General features: G+C 44.5%; 1 protein-coding gene across 3 annotated transcripts in view; it reads left to right on the forward strand.

The window, feature by feature from the left end:
* Window positions 1-14,978, forward strand: part of b4galt2 (UDP-Gal:betaGlcNAc beta 1,4- galactosyltransferase, polypeptide 2) — a 628,374-nt gene that overhangs the window by 596,272 nt on the left and 17,124 nt on the right. For 2 of the 3 annotated variants that reach the window (XM_070886768.1, XM_070886770.1), the window contains one exon: window positions 4,525-4,629. The exons of the other annotated variant lie outside the window; for it this stretch is intronic. In XM_070886768.1, coding sequence (XP_070742869.1) covers window positions 4,525-4,629 — 105 coding nt within the window. The remainder of the gene's footprint in view (window positions 1-4,524; window positions 4,630-14,978) is intronic. 3 annotated transcript variants of the gene reach the window in all.

The raw sequence follows: 14,978 nt of genomic DNA on the forward strand, positions 1-14,978 counted from the left end.
ACTGTTTACAATATACATCGATGACCTGGAAGAGGGGACAGAGTGTAGTGTAACAAAATTTGCAGATGACACAAAGATTAGTGTGAAAGCAGGTTGTGGAGAGGACACAGAGAGACTGCAAAAGAGATTTGGATAGGTTAAGCGAATGGGCTAAGGTTTGGCAGATGGAATACAATGTCGGAAAGTGTGAGGTCATCCACCTTGGGAAAAAAAAACAGTAAACGGGAATATTATTTGAATGGGGAGAAATTACAACATGCTGAGGTGCAGAGCGACCTGGGGTCCTTGTACATGAATCCCAAAAAGTTAGTTTGCAGGTAATCAGGAAGGCGAATGGAATGTTGGCCTTCATTGCGAGAGGGATGTAGTACAAAAGCAGGAAGGTCCTGCTGCAACTGTATAGGGTATTGGTAAGGCCGCGCCTGGAGTACTGCGTGCAGTTTTGGTCACCTTACTTAAGGAAGGATATACAAGCTTTAGAGGGGGTACAGAGACGATTCACTAGGCTGATTCCGGAGATGAGGGGGTTACCTTATGATGATAGATTGAGTAGACTGGGTCTTTACTCGTTGGAGTTCAGAAGGATGAGGGGTGATCTTATAGAAACATTTAAAATAATGAAAGGGATAGACAAGATAGAGGCGGAGAGGTTGTTTCCACGGGTCGGGGAGACTAGAACAAGGGGGCACAGCCTCAAAATACGGGGGAGCCAATTTAAAACCGAGTTGAGAAGGAATTTCTTCTCCCAGAGGGTTGTGAATCTGTGGAATTCTCTGCCCAAGGAAGCAGTTGAGGCTAGCTCATTGAATGTATTCAAGTCATAGATAGATAGATTTTTAACCAATATGGGAATTAAGGGTTATGGGGAGCGGGCAGGTAAGTGGAGCTGAGTCCACGGCCAGATCAGCCATGATCTTATTGAATGGCGGAGCAGGCTCGAGGGGCTAGATGGCCTACTCCTGTTCCTAATTCTTATGTTCTTATGTTCTTATGTTGACAGTGGATAGGCAATGGCAAACATTTAAAGATCACATGGATGAACTTCAACAATTGTACATCCCTGTCTGGAGTAAAAATAAAACGGGGAAGGTGACTCAACCGTGGCTAACAAGGGAAATTAAGGATCGTGTTAAATCCAAGGAAGAGGCATATAAATTGGCCAGAAAAAGCAGCAAACCTGAGGACTAGGAGAAATTTAGAATGCAGCAGAGGACGACAAAGGGTTTAATTAGGAGAAGCAAAATAGAGTATGAAAGGAAGCTTGCAGGGAACATAAAAACTGACTGCAAAAGCTTCTATAGATATGTGAAGAGAAAAAGATTAGTGAAGATAAACATCGGTCCCTTGCAGTCAGAATCAGGTGAATTTATAATGGGGAACAAAGAAATGGCAGGCCAGTTGAACAAATACTTTGGTTCTGTTTTCACAAAGGAAGACACAAATAACTTTCCAGAAATACTAGGGGACCGAAGGTCTAGTGAGAAGGAGGAACTGAAGGAAATCCTTATTAGTCGGGAAATTGTGTTTGGGAAATTGATGGGATTAAATGCCGATAAATCCCCAGGGCCTGATAATCTGCATCCCAGAGTACTTAAGGAAGTGGCCCTAGAAATAGTGGATGCATTGGTGATCATTTTCCAACTGTCTATTGACTCTGGATCAGTTCCTATGGACTGGAGGGTAGCTAATGTAACAACACTTTTTAAAAAAGGAGGGAGAGATAAAACGAGTAATTATAGACCGGTTAGCCTGACACAGTAGTGGGGAAAATGTTGGAATCAATTATTACAGATGAAATAGCAGTGCATTTGGAAAGCAGTGACAGGATCGGTGCAAGTCAGCATGGATTTATGAAAGGGAAATCATGCTTGACAAATCTTCTAGAATTTTTGAGGATGTAACGAGTAGAGTGGACAAGGGAGAACCAGTGGATGTGGTGTATTTGGACTTTCAAAAGGCTTTTGACACAGTCCCACACAAGAGATTGGTGTGCACAATTAAGGCACATGGTATTGGGGGTAATGTATTGATGTGGATAGAGAACTGGTTGGCAGACAGGAAGCGGAGAGTCGGGATAAACAGGTCCTTTTCAGAATGGCAGGCAGTGATTAGTGGGGTGCCGCAGGGCTCACTGCTGGGACCTCAGCTATTTACAATATACATCAATGATTTAGATGAAAGAATAGAGTGTAATATCTCCAAATTTGCAGATGACACTTAGCTGGGTGGCGGTGTGAGCTGTGAGGGGGACGCTAAGAAGCTGCAGGGTGACTGGGACAGGTTAGGTGAGTGGGCAAATGCATGGCAGATGTAGTATAATGTGGATAAATGTGAGGTTATCCACTTTGGGGGCAAAAACACGAAGGCAGAATATTATGTAAATGGTGGCAGATTAGGAAAAGGGGAGGTGCAACGAGACCTGGGTGTCATTCATTGAAAGTTGGCATGCAGGTACAGCAGGCAGTGAAGAAGGCAAATGGTATGTTGGCCTTCATAGGTAGCGGATTTGAGTATAGGAGCAGGCAGGTCTTACTGCAGTTGTACAGGCCTTGGTGAGGCCTCACCTGGAATATTGTGTTCAGTTTTGGTCTCCTAATCTGAGGAAGGACATTCTTGCTATTGAGGAAGTGCAGCGAAGGTTCACCAGACTGATTCCCAGGATGGCAGGACTGACATATGAGAAGAGACTGGATCAACTGGACCTTTATACATTGGAGTTTAGAAGGATGAAGGGTGATCTCAAAGAAACATACAAGATTCTGACGGGACGGGACAGGTTAGATGCAGGTCGATTGTTCCCCATGTTGGGGAAGTCCAGAACCAGGGAACACAGTCTAAGGATAAGGGGTAAGCCATTTAGGACTGAGGTGAGGAGAAACCTCTTCACTCAGAGAGTTGTTAACCTGTGGAATTCTCTACCGCAGAGAGTTGTTGATGCCAGTTCGTTGAATATGTTCAAGAGGGAGTTAGATATAGCCCTTACAGCTAAAGAGATCAAGGGGTATGGAGAGAAAGCAGGAAAAGAGTACTGAGGTGAATGTTCAGCCATGATCTTATTGAATGGTGCAGGCTCGAAGGGCCAAATGGCCTACTCCTGCATCTATTTTCTATGTTTCTGTGTTTCACATTAAGGAGGTAAAAACAGCAGGAGTGAAAAAAGGGAGTGTGTGTGCGTGGAGGGAGGACTGAAACACAGTTGGAGAAGAGCTTTCAGGAAGTTTTTGAAATCACAGAGTGATAGCAAGGCAGAGAGCATTGGCAGGAGTTCCAGAGAAAAAGAGTGTATTTTGGGCTGAACAAAGGTGGAGCAGAGAGAATTGTGGACAGAAAGTAGCCCAGTTTTAGAGGAGCAGATGGTCTGTGCAGGGACACCAGGCTGGAGGAGATCACTGAGGTCATGCAAGGTGAGACAATGGAGTGGCTTAAATTAGAAATTAAAATTTACAGTCAATTTACTGGGGCACAGGGAGGTTCGATAGGATGGCGGTGTTGGGCTTTGTGCAGATAAGGAAAAGAAGTGCTTTCTAGGGAGATGAAGTTGAATATTATTTGCAATAATAAAAATGACGGTATACCTCCTGTCCCTTCAACTAAAGGAGGACGTAGATACCCTTTAACATAACATGATAAAACTCATTCCAGTCATACAAGCTTCACAGAATTCCAAATCTATTTTACAAGAAAGTTTGCATGGCGTAATACATAAAGAATAATGTTCACCTGGGAGTGATTCAAAAGATTTATTGAGTAGCTTAGACGATTTCCATATGAAACTAAAATAACAGAAGTCTCACTTGCAGAAAATTGATGTATTTACATACTTTCCATTTATCAAACATAAACTGTCCTTGCTCTGACATCCTGCCCTCTCAGCCACTTTGACATCCCCTGTCGCTGCCCTCCTTGTTCTTCTGACATCCCCTGTCGCTGCCCTCCTTATTCTTCTGACATCCCCTGTCGCTGCCCTCTTTATGCGTCTGACATCCCCTGTCGCTGCCCTCCTTGTTCTTCTGACATCCCCTGTCGCTGCCCTCCTTGTTCTTCTGACATCTCTGAGCTTCTTACATCTCTGTCTTTTCCCAATCTGTTGAACAGTATTGCAGCACAATAGGTACATGGATTGTTAACAAGGAATTCATAATACTTCGTGAATAATTACAACTATCGTCTGAACCCTGAAATTAGTGTCCTGTATTAAAATACTCCAGCATATCAGTTACTTTCGATAATATATATATATTGGTGATTTTTGACATCTTGGTTGGCTTTGGGCACACAATGACAGCTAATGGAAATGCATAATACCGCTGTGTTCCTTGTCATTGCTGTGTTCTGACAATTGTACGAAAGAATTATTGATTCTGGTGTCATTACTGCAAATTATTGAGAAGTAATTTGCAGCCATTTACTGGGAAGTTCTTTGGATAATATATATGTTGTATACATTATTATTATTTGCTCCTGAGGTACTCCTGTACCTGCTTTTCTGTGATGCATTTTTTTTTATCTGTCGTTATTCTTCAGAATAACACTGAAAGGTATGAAAGTCTCCCGACCAGACTCCAGGATTGGAAAATACCGAATGATAAAGCACGAACGAGACAAGCACAACGAGCCCAACCCCCAGAGGTAAGTTTGACACAGACATTTGTGTCTGTTCACATTACGACTCCATTTTGCGGTGCAGTTAGTTTGATGGTGTTGAGCAATTTCGTCTGCCAATGCCTATTGGGCGGGTGAGGGGAAATAAAAAAGCCTGCAAAAAGAAAAGAACCTGGTAATCTTGTCCATGTTGGTCAGGGATGGCATATAATGGAGACAGGCTGCTCCCTACAGGGAGAGGGAGAAATCCAGAATGTGATGAACACACCTTTCTCAGGCCACTAATATATATGCCTGCACAGCGGGCTGCAGCTTGGGATTCGCAGAGATGAAGGAGGGCAGTCTGCTAACCCTTTCATCTAGAGAATAGAGTGCACCACTATTATATAGAGGAGAGAAAATAATTTAAATATGGGTAGGGTAGGAATCAACTGTATTTTGCCCGAGTGATCTAACCAGACCTTGGTTTACATAATCTGAAAAATATTCATCAAGTTCCTTATCTTTAAAGTCATTTTTCTGGCTGCATTTTTTAATAACTTTCTGAAAATATTTTCTGGATGTTTATTTTCTACTTGGCAGTCTGTGCTGAGAATCAGTGTATTAGAAACCTTAGCCCCAATTTTAAACCGGTGTGGAAATTGGACGGGTGGATATGAGATGAGCACCAAAACCCCTCCGACTTTGCTGCGATTTTAATGCCCGGGCTTCTCCTGCATGCACCTGTTCAGATGTCTGGAATGGGTGGGAGTGGTGGCTGGCCGACGGGCAGGAGCGGAATTTCAGGTGACAGGAAGCCACCGACTGGGACTGAAGGTACAGTTACCGGACCTCAAGTAAATCGCGGGGAGAGGGTTTCAGGGAGGGTCTCGCGCTCAGGAAAGTGGGGGAGCCCATGAGAAGGGGATGCCTAAACTTTCCTGTGGGCTCCTGCACCTCCAGTCTTTGCAACATTGTTGGGGAGTGGGTGTCCCAAAGCACAAGGAAGTGTGCAATGTATAGTGTCGAAGAAAATAAATAATTGTCCTCGAGCTTCACAGTGGTGTTAACCTTTTCTCATAGACCCCTCTGATTCACGGAGTGCTGAGTAAAGAACATGAAGATAAGTGCAATGCCACAACCAGTATGTGATCTCATTTAGGTCACCGCAGTCAAGTTTGTGATTTATACTGCGTCTTTTGAAACTGGCAGGAGAATCTTCATGTAATACCAATGATTGTACTGAACTATTCTAATCTTTGTCAACCAAAAAAATGCTGGAACAAACACATTTTGTTATCTAAGGAGAAAATCAAAAAGGCAAATCATGTATGGCAGCTTCTTAAAAGGAGCAGAGGTCTCCAGGTATCCAGAGAGACTAATGAGATGTGAAGCCATTTCCTGAAATTAGTAACAAGTAATGAGATTTCAGATGGGCAGTGCAAGTACTTATCTTGCAAACCATCCCAGGCTGACACTAATGCATTCTGCTGTACCAGCACTGTCGCTTTCCTGTATATGAGAAATGGTACACTTATGGCATCACAAGAACATGATTTCAGCACCTGGCAAATCTATATCCCAATGTAATACTGTCTCTCATTCTTGCTTTTAGGGATCTAATGAGGGAGCAGTATTGAGTAATTCAAGATAATTAGCTAATCTTCATTAAAAGGCAGTTTATTCTCTCATTTTGCATTTCTATTTCATTCTGGCAATTATGATATTCTACTTAAAAATGTTAACATGAGTTAGTAGAATAATATTTCTTTTTAAGCTGGCATGCCTAGTTAATTTAGATGGTACCATCTGGAAAAAATGAAAGAACTTGCAATAATAAAGTGCCACCTTATGTCCCAAAGTGCTTCACAACCACTAAATTGTTTTGAAAAGCAGTCACTGTTGTTATTTAGGCAAACATGGCAGCCAGAAATTCTAGACTTGTAATTCAGATGGAAGGGTTATACCAACTCAGCCAATCAGACACAGGGAAAGGCATTTTCTATTTAAGGTTAATTCACACTGCAAGCATCCGTCTCTGGCCAGCATCTACAGTTTGGATTGAAAGCAGGCAGAACTGCATTCCTATTGTCTAGCTCCTGTCCAACGCAAGCTGGAGCTGTGTTGCCCAGGAGAGAGCCATTTGCCTTTTATACAGGCCTGGGCAGAGCTCGCTCCCAGAAGTCAAAAAGTGAAATGTTTAGGAAGTGGGGAAGGGGGCATCCTCACTTTCTAAACATTTAAATTGTGCTAAGGGTGTTAACTTCATGTGGTGTCAAATCAAAGTGGTGTGAGAATATTCACTCCAGGAGTTTGCAATCCACTTTACTCTGGAGGTAGTCTGGGCCTGACTATAGACTTAAATTGCCGGTTTAGCATCGATGCAAAGGCAACACTATATTAGCAGTGTAAATGTACCCTCAATGAACTTCCATCTTCCATTGATCCTCATCTACTGGGCAGAAAACTTCATTTAAGAAGGAAAATCTAAGGGAAATAATCTTTGATCTAAGTGCTCCCATTTTTCGAGAGGAAAATACCAGGCGCTCACCAGCAATTTAAGAACTTAGGGCTCAAATTTTCCCAGGAATTGCCCTGGTTTTTTTTTGGAGTAAGTAGCTTTTTTTGGAGTAACTTAGAAATCGCAAATTTCCCCATTTAACTTGCCTAGTGTAAGTCAGTTAGTTACGTTTTTTTCTAGTTTAGTTTTTTCTCTCCAAAAGGGGGCGTGACCAGCCACTTACACCTCTTTTGGCTATAGAAGCAAATTTGGCGAGCATAAAGTTATTCCAAACTAACTTAGGCCAGTGTATGTGGCCACTTTTGTAGGCACAGAAAAACCTTACATACATTGAAGAAATCAGTGCTGGTAACCAGAAATGGGGGGTGTGAGTGAGTTCGAGGATTCTAAAACACTAAAGACCTTCACAACATCACAACATCACAACAGCTGCACAACATCATCAAAAATAAATGAGAGATAAATCAGCTGCTGAAAAAGCAGTCCTACCTTGCCGACTGCAGGATGCACCGGCTAGCCCTCCCACCAGGGCTAGGGGTGGCAGGCACACATGACTGCAGGGGTGAGGGATTTTTACTTTTTACAATTGCACCTAAATGTTGTGTGGTCCAAATGGAACATGATTCAGTTTTAATGCAAAATATCTTATTGGATATTTTACAGTGCACTTCAACGACAACGACAGCAAAGAAAGGCTGCACCCATCCCTCACCCACATCTCGGGGAAAGTGCACTTCCTGATAGGGTTGGTGATGGTGGTGGGGGGGTTGGGGGCCTGGCTTGGGTCTCACTGGTGGCTAGTGCGTGGATTGAAGTGGGAGGGGCATTTCAGTATCCGGCTTTTGTGTCCTCATGGCATCTGCGATCATTTGCACACCCTCTGAAATGCCCACCCTCAGTTACCGTCTCAGTGCAGAAATTTCACCCGACAGTGTTGCGACCTCATCACGCACCCCACTGACGCGAGTGATCTTGTAAGGGCATTGGCCTCCTCACCCAATGACAGAACCTGATTAACCTCTCCTGAGGGCTGCATCTCAGGAGAGACTGGTCGGCTTCTCCTTCCCCTCGCCGTGAGTCTGCCCAATGGCACCCCTCCAGTGTGAGGCACAGGCTGGGACGGTGGGGCACTGGGTGTGGCAACATGCATTTCATCACCGCCACTGGGACCCGCAACCTCTGAGCGTGTGAAACCATGGAATGCCGCCGAGGAGCTCACGGAGCTTTCTGGCAGTGTGATGCCCTGTACTATCAACTGATCCATATCGCGGTCAGCATTCTCCCGTGAAAACATTTCCATGGACCCCTCCTTCCCCCACCCGCCTTGGTCTGGAGCGCACGCATCTGGATCTTCTGGTGGATCTTCAGGATGTTGAGGAGTGTGGTCGTCTTCTGCAAAATACAACAGAACAGTCAAATGGTTAGCAGCACAGGAGGGGGGCAGGATGTGTGGCATGAGTAGTCTGACACGGAGCAGGCCAGTCAGCAGGTTGATTTGAAGGGCGACTATGCATTTTAATGACTCACCCTTGCGTGTGGGTCATAGAAACATAGAAAATAGGTGCAGGAGTAGGCCATTCGGCCCTTCAAGCCTGCACCACCATTCAATAAAATCATGGCTGATCATTCCCTCAGTACCCCTTTCCTACTTTCACTCCATACCCCTTGATCCCTTTAGCTGCAAGGACCATATCTAATTCCTTTTTGAATATATCCAATCAACTGGCATCAACAACTCTCTGCGGCAGGGAATTCCACAGGTTAACAACTCTGAGTGAAGAAGTTTCTCCTCATCTCAGTCCAAAATGGCCTACACCTTATCCTAAAAGACTGTGTCCCCTGGTTCTGGACTTCCCCATCATCGGGAACATTCTTCCCGCATCTAACCTGTCCGGTCCCGTCAGAATCTTGTAAGTTTCTATGATATCCCCTTTCATCCATCTTAACTCCAGTGTATAAAGGCCCAGTTGGTCCAGTCTCTTCTCATATGTCAGTCCCGCCATCCCGGGAATCAGTCTGTTGAACCTTCGCTGCAGTCCCTCAATAGCAAGAACGTCCTTCCTCAGATTAGGAGACCAAAACTGAACACACTATTCCAGGTGAGGCCTCACCAAGGCCCTGTACAACTGCAGTAAGACGTCTCTGCTCCTATACTCAAATCCACGAGCTATGAAGGCCAACATACCATTTGCCTTCTTCACTACCTGCATGCCAGCTTTCAATGACTGATGTACCATGACACCCAGGCCTTGTTGCACCTCCCCCTTTCCTAATCTGCCGCCATTCAGATAATATTCTGCCTTCGTGTTTTTGCCCCCAAAGTGGATAACCTCACATTTATCCACATTATACTGCATCTAACATGCATTTGTCCACTCACCTAACCTGTCCAAGTCACCCTGCAGCCTTTTAGCATCCTCCTCACAGCTCACAGCGCCACCCAGTTTAGTGTCGTCTGCAAACTTGGAGATATTACACTCAATTCCTTCATCTAAATCATTGATGTATATTGTAAATAGCTGGGGTCCCAGCACTGAGCCCTGCGGTACTCCACTAATCACTGCCTGCTATTCTGAAAAGGACCCGTTTATCCCAACTCTCTGCTTCCTGTCTGCCAACCAGTTCTCTATCCACATCAGTACATTACCCCCAATACCATGTGCTTTGACTTTGCACACCAATCTCTTCTGTGGGACCTTGTCAAAAGCCTTTTGAAAGTCCAAATACACCACATCCACTGGTTCTCCCTTGTCCACTCTACTAGGTAGATCCTCAAAAAATTCCAGAAGATTTGTCATGCATGATTTCCCTTTCATAAATCCATGCTGACTTGAACCGATCCTGTCCCTGCTTTCCAAATGCACTGCTATTTCACCTTTAATAATTGATTCCAACATTTTCCCCACTACTGATGTCAGGCTAACTGGTCTATAATTACCCGTTTTCTCGCTCCCTCCTTTTTTAAAATGTGGTGTTACATTAGCTACCCTCCAGTCCATAGGAACTGATCCACAGTCGTCGGACTGTTGGAAAATGATCACCAATGCATCCACTATTTCTATGGCCACTTCCTTAAGTACTCTGGGATGCAGACTATCAGGCCCCAGGGATTTATTGGCCTTCAATCCTATCAATTTCCCTAACACAATTTCCCGCTTTATAAGGATATCCTTCAGTTCCTCCTTCTCACTAGACCCTCGGTCCCCTAGTATTTCCGGAAGGTTATTTGTGTCCTCCTTCATGAAAAGAGAACCAAAGTATTTGTTTAACTGGTCCGCCATTTCTTTGTTCCCCATTATAACTTCACCTGAATCTGACTGCAAGGGACCTACGTTTGTCTTCACTAATCTTTTTCTCTTCACATATCTATAGAAGCTTTTGCAGTCAGTTTTTATGTTCCCAGCAAGCTTCCTCTCATACTCTATTTCTCCCCTCCTAATTAAACCCTTTGTCCTCCTCTGCTGTATTACAAAATTCTCCCACTCCTCAGGTTTGCTGCTTTTTCTGGCCAATTTATATGCCTCTTCCTTGGATTTAACACTATCCTTAATTTCCCTTGTTTGCCATGGTTGAGCCACCTTCCACGTTTTATTTTTACTCCAGTCAGGGATGTACAATTGTTGAAGTTCATCCATGTGATCTTTAAATGTTTGCCATTGCCTATCCACCGTCAACCCTTTAAGTATCATTCGCCAGTCTATTCTAGCCATGTCACATCTCATACTATCGAAGTTACCTTTCCCCAAGCTCAGGACCCTAGTCTCTGAATGAACTGTCACTCTCCATCTTAATAAAGAATTCTACCGTATTATGGTCACTCTTCCCCGAGGGGCCTCGCACAACAAGATTGTTAATTAGTCCTTTCTCATTACACATCACCCAATCTAGGATGGCCAGCCCTCGAGTTGGTTCCTCGACATATTGGTCTAGAAAACCATCCCTAATACACTCCAGGAAATCCTCTTCCACCGCATTGCTACCAGTTTGGTTAGCCCAATCTATATGTAAATTAAAGTCGCCCATGATAACTGCTGCACCTTTATTGCATGCATCCCCTAATTTCTTGTTTGATGCTGTCCCCATCCTCATTACTACTGTTTGGTGGTCTGTACACAACTCCCACTAGCGTTTTCTGCCCTTTGATATTCCCTAGCTCCACCCATACAGACCCAAGCTAATGTCCTTCCTTACTATTGCATTAATTTCCTCTTTAACCAGCAATGCCACCCCACCTCCTTTTCCTTTCTGTCTATCCTTCCTAAATGTTGAATACCCCTGGATGTTGAGTTCCCAGCCTTGGTCATCCTGGAGCCATGTCTCCGTAATGCCAATTACATCATATCCGTTAACTGCTATCTGTGCAGTTAATTCGTCCACCTTATTCCGACACGCCGGCTGCGCTGAGTAAGCGCGGCTGAAGCACCGCCCCCCCCGCAGGCCCTGCAGCACCACGCCGATGGAACCAGATGACGAGGGAGCAGTCAAATTAGCAGGTGCATTTTTGCCGCTTTTTTGCCCCAAAAAGTCGGCGTGCCACCCCTAACGACGCCGCTGTAGGCAGCTGGGGAAATTTGGGCCCCTAAGAGCTTAAGAAAGAGGAGCAGGAGTAGGCCATATGGCCCCTCGAGCCTGCTCCGCTGTTGAATACGATCATGGCTGATCTGATCATGGACTAAGGTCCACTTCCCTGCCTGCTCCCCATAACCCTTTATTCCCTTATCGGTTAAGAAACTGTCAATCTCTGCCTTAAATTTATTCAATGACCAGCCTCCACAGCTCTCTGAGGCAGCGAATTCCACAGATTTACAACCCTCTGACAGACGAAATTCGTCCTCATCACAGTTTTAAATGGGCGGCCCCTTATTCTAAGATTATGCCCCCTAGTTCTCGTCTCCCCCATCAGTGGAAACATCCTCTCTGCATCCACCTTGTCAAGCCCCCCCCCCCCCCCCCTCATAATTTTAGACATTTCGATAAGATCACCTCTCATCCTTCTGAACTCCAGTGAGTAGAGGCCCAACCTACTCAACCTTTCATCATAAGTCAACCCTCTCATCTCCGGAATCAACCAAGTGAACCTTCTCTGAACTGCCTCTAAAGCAAGTATATCCTTTCTTAAATATGGAACCCAAAACTGTACGCAGTATTCCAGGTGTGGCCTCACCAATGCCCTGTATAACTGCAGCAATACTTCATTGTTTTTATACTCCATCCCCTTTGCAATAAAGGCCAAGATTCCATTGGCCTTCCTGATCACTTGCTGAATCACTTGGTGTTTCATGCACCAAGACCCCCAGGTCCTGCACTACTGCAGCACTTTGCAATTTTTCTCCATTTAAATAATAACTTGTTCCTCGATTTTTTTTTGCCAAAGTGCATAACCTCACACTTTCCAACATACTGCATCTACCACATTTTTGCCCACTCACCTAGCCTGTCTTATGTCATTTTGCAGGTTTTTTGTGTCCTCCTCACACATTGCTTTTCCTCCCATCTTTGTATCGTCAGCAAACTTGGCTACATTAGACTCAGTCCCTTCTTCCAAGTCGTTAATATACCAGGTAAAAGCCTAGGGTTATTACCAGAGGGAAGGCACTCAGTGTAAGGAACATTAGGACGAACTAGTTTACATTTAGAGTTTGAAATGAAAGTTGTACTTATGTTCTTCTTTTAATTCCAGGAGCCTAGGTCCGTGACCTTGCTCCACATGTTTATGTGGTTAAATCTATTTTCTCTATTCCAGGAGTACACTTGTAGACCCAGGTAAAGCGAAACCTATGATTCTATCCATGGGCTACACAAAATGGATTTAACATTGAAACATAGAAACATAGAAAATAGGTGCAGTTGTAGGCCATTCGGCCCTTCGAGCCTGCACCACCATTCAATACAATCATGGCTGATCATGCAACTTCAGTACCCCATTCTTGCTTTCTCTCCATACCCCTTGATCCCTTTAGCCGTAAGGGCCACATCTAACTCCCTTTTGAATATATCTAACAAACTGGCCTCAACAACTTTCTGTGGTAGAGAATTCCACAGGTTCACAATTCTCAGTGAAGAAGTTTCTCCTCATCTCGGTCCTAAATGGCTTACCCCTTATCCTTAGACTGTGACCCCTGGTTCTGGACTTCCCCAACATCGGGAACATTCTTCCTGCATCTAACCTGTCCAATCCCGTCAGAATTTTATCTGTTTCTATGAGATCCCCTCTCATTCTTCTAAATTCCAGTGAATATAAGCCTAGTCGATCCAGTCTTTCTTCATATGTCAGACCTGCCATCCCGGGAATCAGTCTGTTGAACCTTCGCTGCACTCCCTCAATAGCAAGAATGTCCTTCCTCAGATTAGGAGACCAAAACTGTACACAATATTCAAGGTGTGCTCTCACCAAGGCCCTGTACAACTGCAATAAGATCTCCCTGCTCCTATACTCAGATCCCCTTGCTATGAAGGCCAGCATGCTATTTGCTTTCTTTACTGCCTGCTGTACCTGCATGCCTACCTTCAATGACTGTTGTACCATGACACCCAGGTCTCGTTGCACCTCTCCTTTTACTAATCTGTCACCATTCAGATAATAATCTGCCTTCCTGTTTTTGGCATCAAAGTGGATAACCTCACACTTATCCACATTATACTGCATCTGCCATGCATTTGCTCATTCAGCTAACCTGTCCAAGTTCCCCTGCAGCCTCCTAGCATCCTCCTCGCAGCTCACACTGCCACCCAGCTTAGTGTCATCTGCAAATTTGGAGATATTGCATTCAATTCCTTCGTCTAAATCATTAATGTATATTGTAAATAGCTGGGGTCCCAGCACTGAAACTTGCGGCACCCCACTAGTCACTGCCTGCCATTCTGAAAAGGACCCGTTTATTCTCACTCTTTGCTTCCTGTCTGCCAACCAGTTTTCTATCAACGTCAATACATTACCCCCAATACCAAGTGCCTTAATTTTGCACACTAATGTCCTGTGTGGGACCTTGTCAAAAGCTTTTTGAAAGTCCTGTCATGTATCTTACATTATTATATATAACTGTATCCTAACATGCTATACATGACTGTAATAAAATATGACCTGTAACCACCAGCGGTGCACTTGCAATAGACAGGTATATAAGGACAGGTCTCGGGCAAGTGCATTCCAGAGCTGTGAAATAAAGGTGCAGGTCCAGAGTGACCTTGACTTTACTACATGCCTCGTGTGAATCTGTACTGAGGGGACAGGACTTTACAGTGGCGACGGGTTACGGGATTACAGAATCCACAGAATGGCGAACAACGGATCAGATGAAAAGTATAATGCGGGAGACAATTGGGAGAACTTTATAGAAAGGCTCCAGCAAAGCTTTGTAACCAAAGACTGGTTAGGTGACGATAAGGCAGACAAGAGAAGAGCCCATCTCTTGACCAGCTGTGGCACCCGAGAAACCAGCAAGCAAGTCGTTTGAAGAATTGAGCACACTGGTAAGAGACCACCTAAAGCCAGCGAGCAGCCTACACATGGCCAGACACAGGTTCTACAACTACAGACGCTGTGTGGGCCAGAGCATACCCGACTTCGTGGCGGAACTTCGGAGGTTGGCTAGTTTATGTGAGTTCTTCGATGAACTGAGGAGAGAAATGCTGAGAGACTTTTTCATTGAAGGAATAGGCCATGCAGGCATATTCCGAAAGCTCATAGAGACCAAGAACCTGACCTTAGAGGCAGCAGCACTGGTTGCACAGACATCCTTGGTAGGGGAAGAAGAAACGAGGTTGATTTACAATGCAGGTACGACAACTAACGAAATATCGGAAGAAGAAGTTCACAGTACTAAACAAACTGCTACCCCCACACACAGACAAAACTGGGAGAACAGGCTCTCGATAG

This window comes from Pristiophorus japonicus, chromosome 8, assembly GCF_044704955.1.
Source record: "Pristiophorus japonicus isolate sPriJap1 chromosome 8, sPriJap1.hap1, whole genome shotgun sequence".
NCBI lineage: Eukaryota > Metazoa > Chordata > Chondrichthyes > Pristiophoridae > Pristiophorus > Pristiophorus japonicus.